Source organism: Myxocyprinus asiaticus, chromosome 1 (genome assembly GCF_019703515.2).
Source record: "Myxocyprinus asiaticus isolate MX2 ecotype Aquarium Trade chromosome 1, UBuf_Myxa_2, whole genome shotgun sequence".
NCBI lineage: Eukaryota > Metazoa > Chordata > Actinopteri > Cypriniformes > Catostomidae > Myxocyprinus > Myxocyprinus asiaticus.
Genome location: NC_059344.1, coordinates 56,678,645 through 56,701,805, shown reverse-complemented (window position 1 = coordinate 56,701,805; position 23,161 = coordinate 56,678,645). Strand labels below are relative to the sequence as shown.

Sequence of the window (23,161 nt, the reverse complement as noted above, 5' to 3'; positions counted from 1 at the left end):
GGCATGATTCATAAAGATCAAAGAAATACGATGAATGTCCTGCAATGGCCCAGTAAAGTCAAAGCTGATCTCATTCCAACTGATAATCTAGTGATATTGAAAAATTTCAGTGATTATCCAGTTTAACTGAATAACCCAAAGAAAACTTTCAACAGTTTCAACAGACAGAAATTCCTGTCTTGCAGGAAATCACGCACAGAACGAGCAGTATGGCTGGTGGCATTGTCATGCTGGAGGGTCATGTCAGGATGAGCTTACAAGAAGGGAACCACATGAGGGAGGAGGATGTATTCCCAGTAACACACAGCATTGAGATTGCCTGCAATGACAACAAGCTCAGTCCGATGATGCTGTGACACACTGCCCCAGACCATGACGGACCCTCCACCTCCAAACTGATCCTGCTCCAGAGTACAGGCCTTGGTGTAACGCTCATTCCTTCGACGATAAATGTGAGTCTGACCATCACCCCTGGTGAGACAAAACCACGACTTGTCAGTGAAGAGCACTTTCTGCCATTTCTATCTGGTCCAGAGAAGGTGGGTTTATACCTATAGGCGACGTTGTTGCCGGTGATATCTGGTAAGGACCTTACAACAGGCCTACACGCCTTCAGTCCAGCCTCTCTCAGCTTATTGCGGACAGTCTGAGCACTGATGGAAGGATTGTGCATTCCTGGTGTAACTCAGGCAGTTGTTGTTGCCATCCTGTACCTGTCCCGAAGGTGTGATATTCGGATGTACCGATACTGTGCAGGTGTTGTTACACATGGTCTGCCACTTGCGAGGACGATCAGCTGTCCTTCCTGTCTCCCTGTAGCACTGTCTTAGGCATCTCACAGTACGGACATTGCAATTTATTGCCCTGGCCACATCTGCAGTTCGCATGCCTCCATGCAGCATGCCTAAGGCACGTTCACGCAGATGAGCAGGGACCCTGGGCATCTTTCTTTTGGTGTTTTTCAGAGTCAGTAAAAAGGTCTCTTTAGTGTCCTAAGTTTTTATAACTGTGACCTTAATTGCCTACCGTCTGTAAGCTGTTAGTGTCTTAACGACCGTTCCACAGGTGTATGTTCATTAATTGTTAATGGTTCATTGAACAAGCATGGAAAACATTGTTTAAACCCTTTACAATAAAGATCTGTGAAGTTATTTGGATTTTTACAAAACTATCTTTAAATTACAGTGTCCTGAATAAGGGAAGTTTCTTTTTTTTTGCCGAGTTTACAATAGATTTTCTTTATCACACCATCAAAAGTATCTCTCTAACCCCAGGCATTCCATGGTGTAAGACAAAAGATCAGATGGATAATGAGTTCTCTGAATCAATGTATATGTTCTGTGTGTGCTATAAACAGGTGGCAACCTAATTCCATGTCTGTACTCCTGTGATCACAATCCCATTCCACAGTGCTCAAGTAATGTCTTGTAAGAGCAAGACCTCCATAATAATGGTGTCAGGTTACCAGAATGATTGTCTTTGACCTGTGGGCCGCTTTGCAGCAGGTTATGGTGTTTGGTTAAAGAGCTGGATGACAGAGCATTGCATCATTTATCCTCATCATTTATTTATTTATTCCAAATCAATGAAGTTCCCATATCAAATCCATGATATTGATCTATTTTACCATCATGGTGATTCAAAATGGAATTGTAGCAAGATCGACATTACAAATGTGTATGATTCTGTATCACTTGAAGCTCTTACAATGCATTACATTATCTGATTACATATTTCTCCATATGTACAGTATCAGTCTCCAGTATTCGCATGCATTAAGGAGGAGTAAGCTTTTATATTTTATAACAGATTACATATTTTGCCCTTGTGCCTAAATAGTCAACTGTAGGCAAGACTTTTATTTTTCATCCTACACCATAGGCAAGCTAATCCTAGCAGGCACAGATGGCATAACTTTACAGAAGATATCAATCTTCATCTTGAGGGCGAGCCTCAAACACTCTGCCAGATGCTTCTTTAAAAGCACATTTGCCAAAAATCTAAAGATGTGAAGGATTCAATGCTACTCTGACATCCATGTTATGCGTAGCATTTGTTCAAGCCTGTTGATGATGAGTAATTTAATGATGATCCTGCATATGCATCCTATATATAGATTTTGTGGAGGCAATTTTCATCTTTGCTTTGAGCTATGTTAGCTGTTATGTTAGCTAACTGTTACTCTAAATTATGCATGTTCCTCTGGCTGTTACATAAAAAGTAAAAACATTTTTTTTATTTTTTTTATTCCCTTTTCTCCCAATTTGGAATGTCCAATTCCCACTACTTAGTAGGTCCTCGTGGTGGTGCAGTTATTCACCTCAATCTGGGTGGCGGAGGACAAGTCTCAGTTGCCTCCACTTCTGAGACAGTCAATCCACGCACTGTATCACACGGCTCGTTGTGCACGACACCGTGGAGACGCCGCATGTGGAGGCTCATGCTACTTTCCGCAATCCACGCACAACTTACCACGCACCCCATTGAGAGCGAGAACCACTAATCGTGACCACGAGGAGGTTACCCCATGTGACTCTACCCTCCCTAGCAACCCGGGCCAATTTGGTTGCTTAGGAGACCTAGCTGGAGTCACTCAGCACACCCTGGATACGAACTCGCAACTCCAGGGGTGGTAGTCAGCGTCAATACTTGCTGAGCTACCCAGGCCCCTGATATTTATGCAAACAATACATTTAATAAGTTACACTATTTTCCTGTTGAACACAGTGGTGTAATGCAGTTTTTAGGTGCTGTTCTTTTGAGACCCACCAATTAGAGGCATTTATCGGTAGACCCAATATTGATAACTTAAGTATTTAGCAGAAAAGTGTGAATAGCTGTATATATAAAATAATGGGTTAAACCAATTATCAGTCTATCTCTAATTCAGGATTTCTATAGCTGCTGAGGAAGTTTTAGATTTTAGAATCCCTACGCCAGGTCAATAAGGAGATATCTGGGACATGAAGTGGGCATGTCACCCAATAATCCATCTGGACAAATGGAGTTGACATCAACTGTGAATCAACCACTCCATATGGCAAAAGATGGTCAATGGAACTACCAAGCTCAGATCGCAAACTGAAGGCAGACAGGAATCTCATTTCTGTATATTTACACTTTTATATGCACACCTTGTGCAACCAGAAACCACTTATAGTTGTGCATTTGTGCAATCTGCAGTTGATCTTGTTGCCATTTTAAACCTAAATTTGGCCTAAGCAACATCTCTTTCATTTTGCACTTCTTCAAACGAAATCAAATTCTGACTTACCAAATTTTTTTTTTATTTATGTTTTTTATAAAACGTACAAAAATTGGCATAACAAAAAGTACTTCTGAGAATAAACAAATAAAATAAATAATTTTAAAAAGTCCCTAACTCTCTTATACATGGCAAATTAATTTACCATACCACATATGGTAAAATATATTTGATATAGAACTTACAAACTTTTAAAGATAGACCCTAACATAAACTCCCTACCATAAATGCTTCTGTTGAAGCCATCAGCCCATGTTATTACAACTTCATTTAAAAAAAAAATTGTATTTAATAGTGTAATTCCTGGTGTAGAACCACACTACCCAAGATCCTGAAGGGAAACGATCCAATAATTAGAGAGTCGCTGTCTACAAAGCATGCCAAACAAGCATTGCAATAACCACCCACTGCCATTACTCACTAGAAATGACACAATCAAATCCATATCCCTACACTCTCAAACTGCTGATATTTTGTATATATCAAAATATTTTGAAACACTGTAGACTATTGTACTTCTAATCAACAACTTTAAATCTATAGGATCATATTTTTCCATTGTTTTAATTCGATTACATCATTCATAATGCTTAATGTGATTGAAGTTAATTCCCTCATTAAATACATTTAGTGCGTTTAGTCTCAGCCTGGTCTCATGAAATGTATGCGAGCACTGCAAAGTCCAACACTCTATCAGGTGAGCTACCAAGCAAAGTATTCATATTGGAACAAGTGTGTATAAGTAGGTGGGTCTGTAATAGAAGTGTTAAAATGTACTGTTTCTCAAATTATGCGTTACAGTAAAAAAATTTTGATATCATAACATAGCGGGGGATGAGTAATAAGAGTGAAAAATACATTTTTATAAAGTCATAATCAGCATTTCCTCTCATGATTTGTGTGACAATGACTAAAATGCATAATTGTTGTAGTGCCTCTAGTGCTCAATAAGGAGATATCTTATATCTATATCATTTCACCAGGAAAAGCAGCACGTAAAAGTCAGTTTGCAAAAATGTAATGTTCATTCTACAAGACCAGGTTGTTTAGTCTTATACCTTTGTCTTTTTGTCTGATTTTAAAATACTTTTTCCGAAACCAAAACGGCTGTAAATGTGGATGAGCACTGTTGCACTCTATTCAGGTCCCTCAACAAAACTAGGAAAGAAAACAAATTTTGGACCATTCATTTGAGAGTCTTCCTTTATTAACTTTTATATTTCTGTCTAGGCAGGCACTGTTTTACCGCAGGAAAAATGCTCAATATGTCTACAACAAGCTCTATATCTAGTGCAAAACCATATCTATCTCCAATTTATGAAAGCAATAATCTCAGTATCCTTCACTGTCTTGAACACAATTGAAATCTTGCCTAATTTAACAAAGCAAAACCCCAATGGACTTCATTAGCACCACTTAACTTACAAAGTTTCGGTTGTTAAAAAAAGACACAACAAGAGTTGATGCTGATCCACAATTCTTAGCAACATGTGTGTGTGAATAAAGCATTTTTCTATTTTCCTTCACACACACACACACAGAGTCCTGTATTGCCCTGCTGATAAGAGCTCGACAGACTTATGGCAAGTTAGACAAGAAGGGGGTAGGAGAGGTGAGATTGCACAACAGCAATTATATCTCCGTCACTACTAATGATGAGAGGCAGCCCGATCTGAGAGTCAGCCATCAATCACTGCGTGGGCATCCAACACTGGAGGCAGCAGCCCAGAATTTCTTGACATTGCCCATCGAACTGATTCCACCACAACACAGAGATCAAGACCTGCACCTCAATTAGAGCCTGTGATTTCCATGAAGCAGACGCAATGGTACAATGTGTTCCAATTACTCGAAACCACAGAGCTAAGAGGAAGTTCTCAATGAAGGGTTTAACTCCCTTTAGAACTCGTATATTAGATGAAGTGCACTGTGAAAAGTGTTTTATTATTATTATTATTATTATTATTATAGCTGCAAATAAACACAATCTTCTTTATTTTGTGAAAACACAATTGAAGATACCTAGTCAACAAATCCTAAAGGAATGTGTACAGTATTCCTAGTGGAATTTCACCATAATTCTGAACCAATCTTAAAGGATGCTATTGGAATCAAATAAAAATGAGCTGAGAATCAGTTCTTAAATGGCATCTTATATGGTTCTTATAGGATTTTTAGGCCACATCCAATATGTTTCCAGTTTTGATGAGGTCAAACAAAAGAATATTAGTGTGGACGTGATTCTTATAGAATTCTTAGAGCCCTTTTGGATGGGTAATTTATCACAAACCTACATGCATTGTATTGAAATAATGTGTGTTAAAAGACAGTTAAAGGAACTGTAAAATCCCCAAAGAGTTTCTTTATATTATTGTGATGTTCTACAGGGGCATTTCCATTTTATGAACCTAATTGTCCTATTGGGAGCTAAGTGTTAGAAAAGATCTAGTTGATGTTTTGTGTTCTGTTGAAATCCTACAAGTAAATACCCTTTAAGATCTTTACAAATTATGATAGAAATTCTCAAAAGTACTTTTTTTTTTTTTGACTAGGGATATACAGTAAAGGATTAACCCACTATATTTTTAAAGGACAGCAGCACATCATGCATATTCACATATAAATGTAAGAATGAAATACAAAATGGGCCTATATGATACAAAAATAGAGCATTATGATTCGCAGCCATGTGGGAAACTATATATCTTTGTATTTTGAATATAAACAATTAAAATGCAAATTCTTTTGAAAACTATTTTTTTTACAAACTGTACCATTTGGATTAAAATAACAAAATACAGGATTCACAGTTACATAGGTAAACGTTTTGATATGTAGTCTTCCAGGAGGGAATCTTGCTACACAGTAGTTTCATTTTTCCACAAGCCAGTCTTAATATTGCCAGGACTCTCCATGTTCAGAGGCGACACATTCTGTAGTCTCTCTGAGTCTTTGGCAGGTCCATTTTGGCATGCTAGATTCAACCCATAGGACTTGGGCTGTACCTCCAGTTCAACAGGGAGGGGATGTTTTGGACAGTCTCTAGTTTGGCTGGTGACATAAGTCCCCAACCCCTCCCCTACTCCGATTATGGCCTCATTACTCACTCCATTGCCTAAGCTGCTGCTAAGTCCATGCCCAAAACTATTACCAAGGCCGTTGCCCAAATGGGTGCCTCCACCTTTGCTGGCCCGCTTATCAATATGGCGCGACCGGCGGGGTAAACTCGCACTGGCATCGCTGCTGTCTTGTTGAAGCTGGCTCTGCTGCCGCTCGCGGTAAGCCAGGTACGCTGCCCGTCGGCTATTGCGTGCATGCAGACTCTCGTGATGGTGGTGGCGCTTTTGGGGGGCGCTTTGCATGCTGCACTCGACGCTGGTGGGGACGTCATAAGAGTACTCACGTAAAACCGTGAGCCTGCTGGCGCGATGTGCTCGCGCTCTGTTCTTGTGATTTCGTCCTGAGTGGCCATTGATGTTCGCATTGCCCATTCCTGGATGATTGTTGTTGTTGACAGAGCTAGGTCGATACTGGACCTCAACAGGTGCAACATGCATCTTAATCTCTGTGTCCACTGAATGCTCCGTCAGGCTGTTGTCCAGTAAGGCGGCCCCATTGGCAGCTGAAGGGGCCGCTTTGCACTGGGCAGCTTCTACCTGTAGATTGGTCAGCTTACAACCCTGGGTGGAGTTACGGAGACTTGGTGCACTCTTATTGGTGCATGAAGACTCAGCACTGCTGGCAGGGAACTTGGCAGCCTCGCCATTTCCTCTGGACGTCAAAAGAGATCCACTAGACCCCGAAGCAGGCACAAGCAAAGCATCAACCTGTACGGCATAGTTCTGTCGGCCCAGGCAACATGCCTGTGACCAATGACGACGCATGTCTTGCCGATTCATGCAGTGGTGGGCCACAAGAAATGCCCCGAGGGCCAAAGCAGAGGCCCCGAACAGGCAAGCAAACACCAAGTCAGCTGGGCGCTCCTGGGACACGGCGAGAGCACCAAACACCCACAGTGCTACATAAAGAGCAAGGGACCCTGCAACACCAAGGAGTTGGGCCACAAAAGTATGTTCATTCTCCAACGCGGCCATCAATACCGGTTGAGTGGCTGCTGCAGATGAGGACTCCAGGTGGGCAGGCGTAATTTCAGTTGCCTCGGCAACCGAGAGACGCTGCTGCTCCTCAGATTGTTCTTTGAGTTCAAAACGGCGCTCAGGGTGTCGACGGAGCTGAATGAGAATACTGAGGAAGTACATGCAGTCCACAAAAACTATGAAGGCTGCCGGTCCATAAAAAGCACCAAGACTGGGTTCCCATGCCATCCAACAGCTGAGGAGACAAAACAGATCACTTTTTATTCTGTTGATCTGGGAGTACAAATTATGCAATTTTTTATACATGTATTCAACCTTCATGCATATGTTATACATATATTCTGTATAACTCATACAGATTCTGTACAACTCATTGGGGAGACCTGAGGCATTTTTGTAACATTTTGTATTCACAATCATCTTTTGGTATAAGAACCATATATATGTGTAAACAGTAATAGTTCCATTAAATATTTACATTGAGAAAGAATTGATCATTATTTTGAATTTCATTTAAGTCAGAGTGTTACATCAATACTTGATGGCAATTTTAAAACTTTAATTATTAACCTACATTATGTCAAGTTAGAAGGCATGTTCACAGGACAACTTGCATTGCTTTTAGCACTAAACATTAAAAGTTCTCGCAAGAACACGCAAGCCACTGTGAACAAGCTACTCTCATAGTACTCATAGCGCAATGGACCAACATTTAAAAATAAATAAATAAATAAATAAATAATTTTGCTGTTTCCCACCATAACCTAAAGCCTTCAGGAGACTTGAAATATGACAAATGAGCAGCATGAACTGCTTTTAATTTTGGGACCTTTATTAAGCTTTAAAGTGATGCATTATCAACTGCCATTGTATTGGACCGCGATAATTATTAAAACATCATTGTGTTGCACATTTGTGATACACATAATAAAGTCATAGGGGTTTGGAATGACAAATGGGTGAATAAATACAGGATTTTAATTTCTGAGTAAACTATTCATGTAATATTTATAAAATATTACTGAACAGATTTCACCTTTATAAGGTAATAATTATTTTTGCTGTCAGGAATAATGAGTGTTTAAAGCTAAAGTCTAAGTGGGATCTGCAATATAATTATATGAAATAGGTTCAATCCTTTTCAGTTAAATATATTCAAGTATGAAAGGTAGAAACCAGTGATAGTATTAAAATTTGTCATTCATGTTAAGTTTAAAACAACAATTTAGAGAAATTACCCCCCGTTACAAGCACACATTAGTTGGAAATGAAAACATTGGTTGCATCTAGGGTTTCATGTTATTCTCAAAGCGATGAATAGTAAAGAATTTATGTTGCACTTCTTCAGCATATGGGAATTGGTTCTGTGGGGCTCAGCAGAGCGTTCCTTGCCTTGTCGCGGTAGCTTGAGATTAATTAAACCCCAAAGATCTCAGATGGTCTGGATTTTCAAATTAAACACTGCTGTTACACAATCCAAACAGCTGCCACAAGTGAGAGAGGGGGAGACAGGGAAACTAGCAGACAAAAGGTGGAGAGACTAGAGCCAAAAATAGAATACCATAATTAAGTTCACACAACTTCAGAGAGCAGAGCTAAACTCTTCTCTTCCATAAAGTATTCTCCTGTACTCTGCAGAGCACAGGCATTAGGATCCATCAATAGCAAAAAGCAATTTCTCATGACAGAAAGACTATGAAAATGACAGAAATGTTCACTGGGGGATTTTGAGTGTGCCCTCAGGCAGATACAGACTGTATATTTTATGAGTACCTTGCCATGTGCCATTTATAACAATGCAGTTATGTACCATTCAATACCATTGCATTTCACCTCACATGATTCAAATGTATAAAAGCACATGGCTAATTAATTATACAAAATCATTTTTATGTAACAAAATAAAATACTATCAATGTTTATTTCAAACTAAGACCCTGTCTTGATTTTAATTATATGTGACAGATAATCATAAATTCTGTATGCATAATGTAAGAAATAAAAATAAAAAAATAGAGTTTTCACCTTCTTGCATTCCATTCTACTCCATTACTAAAATAAATACTAACTTTACTAAATAATCATAAATAATAATACAATTTAAATAAAACTTGCTTAGAGGCAACCATGTGTGACAATAGAAATGAAGACAGGCTTTAAATTATTTAAATATATGCAGTGAGTTCCTATACAATTTTAATACAACATAATTTAAAAAAAACAAACAAAAACAAAACAGTAAGGAATGATTCTATTAAACATTAGTGTATTGCTACATGACAAAAGAAAATAGAAACAATTGAACAGGTCTAGCTATTAATACAAAATACATGTTAAGTAAATACTTAAAGTAGATACTTCACTAGTAATGGAAAACACTAAATTAAAATAATACCTTATAACTGCAACATTCTTTTTAGTGGATGCATGTGTGACATTACTGCATAGAAGAACTATATACATTACACTGTCGTACAAATGTTGCTTCTAGGCAACAAACACATTTAAGCAATTCCTCATAACACACACACACAACTGTTTCAAGAAGCACAATACGATGATACTTGAACAAAAATGAGCTGCATGGTCGAGTTTCCAGAAAGAAGCCAATGCCACAAAAAAGCCCGGTTACAATATGCCCGACAACACCTTGACATGCCTCACAGCTTCTGGCACACTGTAATTTGGACTGACGAGACCAAAATAGAGCTTTATGGTCACAACCATAAGCGTTATGTTTGAAGAGGGGTCAACAAGTATTGTGCTCCTTGAAACAACCACACCGTCTTTTTCCAGCCTGTATGTCTCCTGAGGTTACCTGTGGGTTTTTCTTTGTATCCCGAACAATTCTTCTGGCAGCTGTGGCTGAAATCTTTCTTGGTCTACCTGACCTTGGCTTGGTATCAAGAGATCCCTGAATTTTCCACTTCTTAATAAGTGATTGAACAGTACTGACTGGCATTTTCAAGGCTTTGGATATCTTTTTATATCCTTTTCCATCTTTATAAATTTCCATTACCTTGTTACGCAGGTCTTTTGACAGTTCTTTTCTGCTCCCCATGGCTCAGTATTTAGCCTGCTCAGTGCATCCACGTGAGAGCTAACAAACTCATTGACTATTTATACACAGACACTAACTGCAATTTAAAAAGCCACAGGTGTAGGAAATTCATCTTTAATTGCCATTTAAACCTGTGTGTGTCACCTTGTGTGTCTGTAACAAGGCCAAACATTCAAGGTTATGTAAACTTTTGATCAGGGCCATTTGGGTGATTTCTGTTATCATTATGATTTAAAAAGGAGCCAAACAACTATGTGATAATAAATGGCTTCATATGATCACCATCCTTAAATAAAAGACAGGGTAGAGTGATAAAAAAGGCACCACGCCAGAAACGGGTAGCTCTCTCTCCCTTGTCTCTGGCTCGGTCCCTTTTTATCGCTCTCCCCAATGCTTACTGCAATCAGAAACAGGTGTTAGACATTATAGCGCTCAGGTGTGTACATCCGTACTGCTTTCTCTCTCTCCGGATGAACGCTCGACTACACCCCTGCCGCCACATATTATCATTATTATTATTATTTAATTAAATAATGGTGTCCTATCGTAAAAATACCTGATAGACTTATGGGACTTTCACCTGCTTGTAGGCTAAACTTATTTTATTTTAATTTATTTTAATGTTTGAATTTGTATTTATTATTCACTGCAAAATGTGTGCTTGACATTTCACATTTTGCTTGACACCTCCTGCCTCCAGAATAATGTTGTTATACATGCACAGACAAACAAAAATTATGTTTCAGGCAGATATTAATATCAGAAATACCAGGAGAAACCAAAGTTAACAACATATTCCACAGTTAATGTGGCCAGCAAATCAGCTTCATCTGGTAAGAAAAAAAAGAGTAACATAATATTGTTTTAAATAATAACTGTATAATAAAAATAATAATAATAATAATTATTATTAGGCTATTATTATGAAAAAGGCATATACAAGGAATATTTTATTAATATAAACTATAAATGTAAGAGTAACACTTAAAAATGGGCGTTTCATTTAATTTTGACACACTTCTGGTTTAAGCCCCGCTCACACCAGGTTCTATCCGAACAGATACAGATAATTTTGTCATATGAACAGATACAGATACAAATATAACTGCAAGCAGCGATACCGGGGTCAAGCCAATTATCGGCACCATGAGCAGCAAAAGAAGCTTTGTGACATGTTTTTGGTTAGAGTCTGATGAACAGTGCATGAGGAGTTAGAAAAAGTAAACTTTCAATCATAAAAAACCCATTTATTTTAAAAATAACAAAAAAATAGCTACTTCTTAGAATTTTTGTCCAGTATGTGGCACTGTTCTGAAACTGCTCAGGTAGTATCTGGGCATGATGGTTATCATGCAGGAAAGCATTCAAGAGTTATAAGCCAAATTAGCCATTTTTCTATCTCCTGACCAGTAGGGGGCAGTGCGCCAAAACGCTGCAGGTAACCTCAGGGCCTAATGGTGATGACACATACCAAGGGTTGTGGAGATACTGCCTCAAGTTCAATTTTGCGCGTTCTTCATCGAATTTGTTGTAGCACCATTCGAAAACGGTATGGTTTATCAAAATTCTGTGAATAAACTTTTGTCTAGAGTGCCTCAAGATGATCCAGGCCAATTTTCGTGCAAATCGGACAGTCTAGGAGGAGTTTGAAAAAGTAGGTTTTCAAAACATTTAAAAATGGTGGACAGAAAGTTTGCTTGATCATGACATAATTGGTATCATTGTTCTCGGCATGAACCACGGAATCTATCAAGACCAGTCCCATGACAGTAGGCAATAGCTATTAGCATTTTCAGAAATAGCATTATAATTTTTGACCAAAAGGTGGCGCTGTCCCGAAACTTTTTGAGTCTTTTCAGAGCATGGTGCCAAAGACACATACCGAGTTTCATAACGATACGCCAAGTCGTTCGTAAAATACAGCATTTTAAGTCTAAATTCAAAATGCCTGATGTCCAAAATGGCCGACATAGGAATTTTTCATATCGTTGTACTCGCTATACCCCACTGAATCTAATGAGACCAATTGATGATTTTATGACAAACTATTCAGAAGTTATAAGCAAAAATGTGCTTTTTTCATATCTCATGACCACTAGGTGGCACTGTTCCGAAACTGAGCAGGCACCCTTGAGTCATGGTGCCTATGACAAATAATACGTTTGGTATGAATACGCTAAAGCGTTACAGAGATATACCGCTCTTTGTTGAATTCGTTGAAGTGCCGTTCGAAAACGGTATGGTTTATCAAAATTCTGTGAATAACTTTTTGTCGAGAGTGCCTCTAGATGATGCAGGGCAATTTTCCTGCAAATCAGACAAACGGCCTAGGACGAGTTCGAAAAAGTATGTTTTTCAGAAAATTCAAATTGGTGGAAAAATTTTCACAGCGGAAAATGAGGCAATCAAATCGTCTTGAGCCAAGGAATCAGAGGAAAAATAATTTCGTTTCTAGGACTCAGGTTCAGAAGTTATTAACATAAACATGAGTGCAAATTTGGGCAGTTGGTGGCGCTAGAGGGTTTGAGGTAGAGACGGCAAATTTGCTGTGGTAACAGATCAGACTGTCCTCTATCTGTGTGCCAAATTTCATAACTTTCCTGCAAGCGGTTCTATGGGCTGCTATAGACTCAAGAGCGGAAGCAGCTGCAGAAGAATAATAAGAAAACTAACGAAAACAATAGGGGTCTTTCACCCCTTTGGGGCTTGACCCCTAAATACAGATAACAGCTTCGCTGCACACCCCTACTGCTTTCGCTAGGGTGTTTATGCAGAACAGAAATGTATGCCCTCCATATGGTGCACAATGCCAAAAAAATGACTTTAAAATAACCCTCAGGCAGTATTGTTACCAAGAAAAATCTATTTATCACTTTCTTCAATGTAGTCCCTTTATTATAAACCTTTTATTGTCATCTAGTATGACAATAGAGGACTAAGCATCAGTTCAAAGTGTTATAACAGTTCATACTTACTAAGGTGCATTGACTTGACTGCCATAGTTTTTGATGTTAGCAGCAGCTGTTATTCCACAGACAATGATTGGTATGCCTCCTCCTATTAGGTAGAATCTGTACAACAAAATATTTTAGAGCAATTATTTAGCATAGAAATTAAGACTATAGTTTTAATTAACATGGTATGTTATAAAATATCCTCAACTCATAGGAAAAGCACAATCATTTTACATGATTACTAAATTAATGCCTGGTCTTGCTTTCTCTGGTATCTTTACTGACACCAAGTGGAGAGGAGGTGAACCTAATTCAAAAGCATATAATTTTGCCAATGGGGCAATGCAAACATCACCCTAACCTAACCCCAAATTTTGAATGCCTACAATGGACAATGAATGATTTCATTGTTCATTGCGGGTGGGGGGGGGGGGGCGTGGAATTAAGTAATCATTTATGACTTAATCATTTACCTCAGCATCGGCCTGGGTGGAGGTGGAGGCTCATCCAACTCTTCATAGCGTTTGGCCTTGCGAGTCACCTGCTTGTAGATGTTGCGTGCAGTCACTCCTGACCATAGCGCTGTAGCCAGTGTGGAGTAATGCAGTACTATCCCCACCTTTAATACAAAACATAAAACATAATAAAGAGCAAATAGCATTGTGAGGACCTACAGAGTTAAAATATTCTTCTAAAATCTTCGTTTGTGTTCTGCCGAAGAAAGAAAGTCATACACACCTGGGATGGCATGAGGGTGAGTAAATGATGATAGAATTTTCATTTTTTGGGTGAACTATCCCTTTAAGGTTTATCATAGCAAATATTGCTACCCAAGGTTTAAATGGTATATGGATGGAAAAGCAGGCACATACCGCTTGGCAAACACTTGCGTTGTATGACTGGTTGATGCCGCCCACAAACACAGCACAGGTGAGGAGGATATGCAAGCACAGGTTCACCAGCATGTGCCAGCACTTCTTACTTATGCGCACTGACCTGTGAACACATTAAACCTCTTGTTAAAAGGAGTACATATCAAAACATAAGAAACCAATAAGTTTATTATTTCAGATGACATTGAAGGTACAAATAATAAAATAATTGGTCTTCACAATTATCCCCATTTACTTTCCCACTTTCTGTCGAGATTAGGAAAGTTTTAGTGCTTACTTGTTATGGTAGATGTAACTGACTATGACTGACAGCAGGCAAAGCACCAGTACGATGGCTGTGGCGTAGATAACAGGGTGAAGAGGCTTGAAGCTGTACGCATCGTTCCCGGTCCTTTTGAGATCCTGTTAGGCACAAGAACATCAGATTATATTTGCAAATGTACTGTATTTCAGCGCCCAATAATTTGGATTCCTCAACTCTCAAGTGGGTGTTGAGAATGGGTGAAAATATCCACGAACAAACAGGTCTAGTGTCAAAGGCTCAAGGTACATGTCAAACATGAAGGTAAATCAAAGCAAAATTACACGTCAGATTAATCCAGCACTATAATAAATTTAAAAACCAGTCCCGAAATCACAGACGATGATGAGGAATATTGGAATTAATTAACAATTCTGCACATCCTTATAGTTACTCTGGCTGTTATCTTAGTCAGGTAACAGTAGTACACACAGTATTCCTTTTTCACACATCCACTTGCATTATTTTTGGAATTTAAAGGGACAGCTCCTCCAAAAATGAAAAATCTGTCACCATCTACTTGCATCATCTACTTTCACTTGAAACCATCTAAATGTTTTATTTTTCTGGGGACCACAAAAGGAGTTCTTGCTACTTTAAAAGTAGTCTATACAATTTGTGCACTATATTCCAAGTCTTCTAAAGTGTTCAATAACTTTATTGGAACAGGGTGAAATTCTAAGTTGTTTTTGCCGATAAATCATAACATCATAAAAAACAGTGGCATATACTATATAATGATCGAATTTTCATTTTTGTCCTTTAATGACTCATTCTACATCATCTCACCATCAGTAAAGCGTAGTTATTAAGTGAATCGCAAGACATGGTGGTGAAGTTGTCGTCTTGATGGATGACCCGGCAGCCATCACTCTGCCAGCCGCCCTGTCCCCCCAGTAGACTGAAGTTCCAGTAGGCGGGCACCGCATCTGAGCCCTGCAGAAAGCGTCTGAGAGTGGCATTCATTGGATTCTGCAGGTTCTTCAGTGGGAAGCCCTCTAAACAACAAACAATTTACTAGTTAGAATGTTACATTATTACAGTTACAAAGTTACCAAAAGAAAACAAGAGCAGTTACAATGTGACAAATGCTACCTTTACGACATTTTAGTTACTATATCACAGAACACAAAAAATACGAATTCGGGCTATGGACCATCTTTGATAGCATGACAAATTTAGGGCTGTTAATGGAAAATATTAAATTTCCAGTTAATCTCATAATTTTGCTGCAATTATCATCTTAATGAGTTTAGTTTCTTTTTAAGGAAAGAAAACAACATAATAGGTCTTTGTGTAATCAAGTTCTCCACTGGTGTTCGCATTTCTATGATTTGCTCGTGGTTAACTTGTTGAGCTTCTATTAAATTTCACCAAACAAAAAATGCAAATGACTTTTGTCACTTTTGATAAATGTCCCATCTGGACTTGATTTATAAATAAATTACCTGTAAAGAGGGTCTTTCTCCATCATAAAAATGGATGCTACGCTCGAGACTTGTGACATGTGTCTGTGTGTGTGTGACACTTGCGCTGCAGCTCAGTTTTTTCTCAAAATTTTTTACTCACCCTCATGCCATCCAAAATGTGTATGACTTTCTTTCTTCAGCAGAACAGAACTTTCTTTTTTACTCTAAATTTCCACTTTCAGTTTCACTTTCAGGTGTGAAAGTGAAACTAAACCGTCACCACATGTGACTTTCGGATGTAAAAGTGAAAGTTAAAGTGGAGATTTAGGGTGAAAAAGGACCTTCATTTTGATCTTTTTCACACCCACACCTATTATGTCGGTTCTGATGGGATGGATTTAACCACTGTAGTGTTATGGATTACTTCTACGTTTCCTTTATGTGATTTTTGGAGCAACAAAGGTCTGATCACAATTCTCCTGCATTGTTTGGACCTACAGAGATGAGATATTCATCTAAATATATTTGTTTGTGTTCTGCTGAAGAAAGAAAGTCATACACATCTAGGATGGCATGACGGTGATTTTTAGGTGAACTATCCCTTTTAGAAATCATATGAAAAGGAATGAAACAGTTACAATCAGTATGATACAATCCCGCTACAAGTTTTGCTTAGTCAAGCTACAGTCACCATCTCTCTGTCCAAGTATTCATGATAAAATGCATAATGAAATATTTGAAGAAATGTTGTAAGATGAGGAAGAGTTAAATACATGTTGTGTATAATCTCTGTCTTTCAGAGTATGCGCAAAACCTGAGGCCAAAGCCATGAAACAATCGCAATATCTTGGTCTGTTAGTCCGACTTCCAAAAATCAGAGCAGCACAATTTCAGTCGGACTAAAGCGTTCACATTTAAACAGACTAATTATTGTTTAGTCAGACTGAAACTTAAAGTCCATGTAAACGTACTGAGTGTCAAATTTGATAAATTAATTATAAATAAATTCCATTAACCATTTAATTAAATCACACATGATAATGCATGCATACTTTGACAGCCTTACAACTATTTCACAGCCCCAAGAATGAACTCGATTAACTAAACATGCTAAAAATTACACATTCGTACTGAGAGACAATACAGATACAATTATGCATTTAGCAGTCCCTTTTATCCAAAGTAACTTACAGTGCATTCAAGGTATACATTTTTTTTTTTTTTATCAGTTTGAGTGTTCCCTAGGAATCGAACCCATGGCATTGCTAGCAACATGCTCTACCCGTTGAGCTACAGGAGCCCAATTGTGGCAAGGAGGAGGGCGGGGCCAGGCTGTGATGACGCACGCCCGGCCCCTAATCAGGCTAATCAAGCCCACAAGAGGGATAAAGGCGGCTGGAGGTGGCAGTTCGGGAGAGAACTACAGGCAGCCGCCCTGTATGCGTTTGTGTGTGTGTTATATGTCTTTTGCTTTAAGTTAATCATTAAATTATTATTTATATTATCAAGCCGGTTCTCACCTCCTCCTTTCCCTTTTACCCCGTTACACCAATGTTCTTACCAATCTTTGTGAGGATCACAGGGGTGACCACACTTCTTCTCTTGCTGCCATCACTGAGGAGGGTGGAGTTGCCAGTTGGTGGGAAGAGTTTGCCATTGCGAAAGGCTAGCAGGTGGAGCTTGTAGACAGCCTCTTCTGCCTGGCCCGAGTTTCCCAGAGATGAGAAGAGAGACGGGGGAAGCTGTAGTGACGCCTCCACAATGGTGTTCTGCAGATATGGAGATGTGCAATAGTGTTACTGTCAAAACATGATGGATTTATTCCCTCCATCACAAGATTACAGTTTTATTGGAGTTCTCTGTTTGAAGAATCCCTCATCTCATATATTGTGACAAAAACAACCACAACACTGTACAATACTGAACAACAACTTTATTGGTAGGTGTCCAATGGCAGGGAAGAAACCAACTCTTTTGACACACTCTTTAGCACTCAAAATGCTTGAGGGTTGTCACTTTGTGTGTGTGTGTGTGTGTGTGTGTGTGTGTGTATGGGGGGGTTCTAATATGTACAGTGAGTGTGGTTGTCTTCAGAATGGTTTGATTGCTTTCAATACACAGCCAATAAAGTCATCATTTATGGGTGTTTCTTCAACTTTTGGCACTGTGGACTTCTAGAAAGTAAAGTCTCATTAAAACATTTTTCACACTCTCACTAGTTTAAATAATTGGTCTGCTAACAATGTCCCACAGTGCTTGTATATACTATGTGCCTATGTGCATCGCAGAAGATTTATGTGATTTTTACCAATTTGTCTGAAAGTCATGAAAATTCTAACCACAGTGTCATTTACAGTACATTTCAAATTCTATATTGTGCTTAGAATTCTGTTGTGGAAATGACAGTGATGAAAAATATATTGTAATTTTTTTTAATAAAATGGCTGACTTCTTTGTCTTGATAAGGATCATTTTATTGCTAAAATTTTTTGTAGACTAAATACAAACAATTACACTCAATAATATTACAACACTTTTTGCATAATTTATCAAAATTATGCTTACAAGTGTTATTTACCTCAATTTTATATATATATATATATATATATATATATATATATATATATATATATATATATATATAAAAAAATTTTTTTTTAAGCATTACTAGTCTATTATATCACCTCAAGCTTGATCTTCACTTACTTAATTAACAAGTACACTAACTTTTGAAAAAATCTTTATTAGGGGCAGAATTGTTTGATGTGTTTGATGCCACAGCTGTGGGACAGTTGTAATTTTTGAAAAACTGATAGAAATAATTTACACACAATACATATTGAAATGGTTTGTGTTTATTTCATTCTTTGTCTAATATTTTTAAATGTATAATATTACATAAAACTTAAACAAATATTTTTTTTATAGATTTTTATCATTTAATGTTGAAAGTCTTGGTCTGGGAAAAGGCTGTATATCTATACATAAAAGGCTTTTGTTAAGTCTGAAAGCTTGCAAATGCAATTTAAAATCTGAATTAAACATAGATATACTGCATGTAACAATGTGATTTATGCACTGAATCCACCACATAAACCAGCACTATCTGCAGATTTTAAAATGCTTATGACAGATGTCACTGTCTTGACCTCACAGTGACTAGCTGCCACCTGGAATTTTTCGACTATTAGTTGCATAAAGCTGAGAGATTTATGCAACCGCTTGCTCCCGTCAATCCCACAATCTTCCGCAAGAGCCTGTCGCTCAGCACCCAAAGGGAATTGAAAAGTACTGCTCATCTCCACTCATGTCACACCAGTAGAGAGGTATTGTAAAAATTAGGGCTGCCCCCTGATAGTCGACCAAAGGTTAGCCGATGAGAAGTGTCTTGGTCGACCAAGTTTTGATTGGTCAGTTGGTCACAGAAAAAACTCCACATAAAAACGACGAACACCAGTATTAGCGCTGGTTGGAAGCTAGGTGGTACTATGGGGTAATTTTCATTAAGCAGGGTTAGGGTTAAGCCTACACAATAAAGCAAGACACCTTGATTTCAAACTTAGAACTTTATTTTTTATTTATTTTAACTAAAAATTCAAATGAAACTGGAAAAAAATAAAATAAGTGCAATTAAAATGTGTGTTGTTAAACTTTTTGAAAGATGGTTTTACAACAGTTGTCAACATCTCTCTGGCAAAGAACCTACTTCATCTGTGCATTCTCTACCGGTCGGGTGTTTCGTTATTCGGGAAAATACATCATGTGTGTGAATAAATTCATTTTGTTCCCTCCTTCACGATATATATATATATATATATATATATATATATATATATATATATATATATATATATATATATATATTCAATTACATCGGCAACCCCTGGGCTGAGGGATCGGTCAATATTCTTGCTTTAGTGATTTTGCATTGAAAATTTATTTAAAAAACGAAAAACTGCAAAACTGCACTCCAAACGAAATGAAAAAGCAATTAAAATAATGAAGTGATAAAAGAATAATATATATATTCACCTTTCCATTTACCTTCAGGCAAGAATCCATCATAACATCATGGCAGAAAATGACTTACACAATTGAAGACATAAAAACATTTATAAATGTAAAAATAATAATTATAATGATGATAATAATCACTGAAATATAAATCATGGTTTGAGGTGAATGTGTTTTGTATTATTTTAAGTTTTAATCACAGATGTATAGGCTGCAGAGTTGCGTTCACAATAAACTGCTCTGTGGAAATAAAGTGAACTGAACTCAAAGCACCTCCTGAGCTGAGATGTCTGAGGTCATTTGCAGCACTCATAGATGATACTGTTCTTGCAAAAAAAAAAAAAAAGAATTGGAAGACAGAAACAAAGAAAGAGTGAGAACCCTTTACATGCGCGTGTTCCGCGAGACTGCACGCCTCAGTATCAGCGCGTCATACATGCGCATAGACGGCTTTTCTGTCATCTGTTCTTAATAATTTAATAAAGTGTGTTTCTTCAAGCGCATGTCTGTGTGTCTACGGGCAAATTATTTGTAATATTAATTTGATAATAATAGCCTAATAATAATAATAATAATAATAATAATAATTTATACATGGGCAAACGAGCCAAATATCGTCTTGACATCGTCAAAGGCATGAAGCTATTGGCGATCACTCTGACCATCGTCAATCCCCGAGATCATCATCTGTTGGCACAACCCTAATGTGCATTTCTCTCTGTAAATTAACGAAATGTTCAGACAGTCTCCTTGCTGGTTTTTCTGACACATTCAGAATCATTACCGCTTGTGTCACTGCGGCTCGCTTCGTGCGTGCGCTTGTCAAATGTATATTTTAAAGGCTCATTATTATGGTTTAGTATTTCTCTGTAATGTAGAATAGTGTTAGCAATGTTACTTATAACATTCTTTCTCAGCCCTGGAACTCAAACCATTTTCTGATGCCGCGCCCCCCCCCCCCCCAAAAAAAAATATATTCAAGTAATTAAATTAATATCATAAACATGCGACTAGTCGACTAATGGCTTAAATTAACTCCTACTAGTCGACTAGGAAAATCTTTGGTCGGGGGCAGCCCTAGTAAAAATACACTTCACACAATGACATACAGGAAGATCCTGAGAGACCAGCCCAAAATAGTCCAACTTACCTTGAGAGCCAGTGCTGACAGGTTGCTGGTGACGTTGCATTTGAAGTTGAGCTGACGTTCTAGGTTCATGTCGGGGTCTCTGGGAGTGAAGTGGGCCATGACTGTACGGTCTGGTGCCACCTTCTGGAACAACGTGCAGGTCATGCCATTGAAGCTGCTGGCCTTGATTGCATGAGCCTCCAAAGCAATGTTATGAGAGTTCTGTTGATGTACACAAGGAAAAAAACTGAGCTGTTACCATTGTAGTGTTCTGACAACTAGGGGTAGTTCACCCAAAAATGTACGTTTTCTCATAATTTTCTTAACCCTCATACCATCCCAGATGTGTATGACTTTCTTTCGTTTGCAGAACGCAGACAAAGATTTTTAGCAGAATATCTCAGCTCTGTAGGTCCATACAATGCAAGAACATGGGTGCCAAACTTTTTAAGCCCCAAAAAGCAAATAAGTCAGCATAAAAGTTAAAAAATCCCTAAGACTCCAGTGGTTAAATCCATATCTTCAGAAATGATACTATAGGTGTGGGTGAGAAACAATTCAATATTTAGGTTAGTTCTACCATAATTCTCCTCCCTGCCCAGTAGGTGGCAATATGCACAAAGGATGCGTCTCACCAAAAACAAAAGTAGAAGGATGTAAAAGTGGAGAGCGATAGTAAAAATCATATCGCTTCAGAAGATGTGGATTTAACCACTGGAGTCTTATTGATTACTTTTATACTATGTTTATGTGCATTTTGGAGCTTCAAAATTTTGGCACCTATTAACTTGCATTGCATGGACCTACAGAGCTGAAATATTCTTCTAAAAATCTTTGTGTTCAACAGAAGAAAGAAAGTCTTACACATCTGGGATGGCATGAGGGTAAGTAATGATTAGATAATTTTCCTTTTTGGGAGAACTATTCCTTGAACTATTATTTCATTATAGATGGATCCATGGAAAGGCATGTTTCTTTTCAATAATGCCAATATGTTACATGCTAGACAACATACAGGAGCCCCAAAAAGTATTTGGACACTTAAAGGTGATGTGTGTAATTTTTTCTATGTGGAAGTATTTTTTCTTATTCCAGCCTAATATTCAGTGTCAACTAGAAGCAAGCCATTGGTAGGTTCATTTTCCACAAAAGTGCAAAAGCTGTGGCTCTGTGGTGTTCTGAAAACATTGCTCTATTTGTTTATCCATCCGAACATCCCAACATAGCGACACTGGCTCAACTAATGGTGTATGTCTGCAATAACTTTTAACAAACTGATTCCAAGGTGATTTTTAATGGATGTACTGCATGAAGTCAGTTTTCCTAAAGTTCACACAGCTGTCCTCGCAGAGTAACCACAGGTTTAGTTCATCACATTAACCATGGATATGTTCCACTAACCCCTCCGTGGATCGCCACCTCATCATGGTGGAGGGGTGTGTGTGCCCCAATGACTCTGGGAGCTGTATTGTCTGGAGCATTGGCTCTTGGTAGGGTCTCCCTTGGCAAATTGGTCCCAGGCGAGAGGCCAGACGAAGAGTGATCCAAAACTCCCCTATGATGTGGCCAGCAGGAAGAAAAGTAACCTCACCTGGAACAGGGAAACTGGGGCCCTTTCCTGGAGCCAGGCATGGGAAAGGAGCTCGCAGGCAAGTGCCTGGTAGCAAAGCTTTGTCCCATGGGGCCCAGCCGGGCTTAGCCCGAAAAACAATGTGGGGCCACCTCTTTGTGGGCCCACTACCTGCATGGAGAGAAATAGGGGACCGGTGTGATGCCCAACGGGTAGCAGGTGAAGGTGGGGGCTGTGCGGACTGAACCTTGGTTACAGAAACTGGCTTTTGGAACATTGAATGTGACCTCACTGGTGGGGAAGGAGCCAGAATTAGTGTGTGAGGTTGAGAGATACCAGCTAGATATAGTTGGACTCACCTCTACACACTGTTCTGGCTCTGGAACCAAACCCCTGGACAGGGGATGGACTCTCTCCTTCTCCGGAGTTGCTCAGGGTGAAAGGCGTTGAGCGGGTGTGGGTATACTC

General features: G+C 38.5%; 1 protein-coding gene across 1 annotated transcript in view; it reads right to left on the bottom strand.

The window, feature by feature from the left end:
* Positions 1–4,450: 4,450 nt before the first annotated feature.
* The window catches only part of LOC127434309 (adhesion G protein-coupled receptor A3), an 87,964-nt gene continuing 69,253 nt past the window's right edge, over positions 4,451–23,161 (bottom strand). Inside the window, exons 12-19 of the mRNA XM_051690839.1 lie at positions 21,145–21,345; positions 17,542–17,749; positions 15,361–15,569; positions 14,548–14,672; positions 14,250–14,373; positions 13,851–13,996; positions 13,399–13,494; positions 4,451–7,597 (exon numbers count right to left, since the gene is read on the bottom strand). Of these exons, the coding sequence (XP_051546799.1) occupies positions 6,124–7,597; positions 13,399–13,494; positions 13,851–13,996; positions 14,250–14,373; positions 14,548–14,672; positions 15,361–15,569; positions 17,542–17,749; positions 21,145–21,345 (2,583 nt within the window). The 3' untranslated portion in view covers positions 4,451–6,123. The remainder of the gene's footprint in view (positions 7,598–13,398; positions 13,495–13,850; positions 13,997–14,249; positions 14,374–14,547; positions 14,673–15,360; positions 15,570–17,541; positions 17,750–21,144; positions 21,346–23,161) is intronic.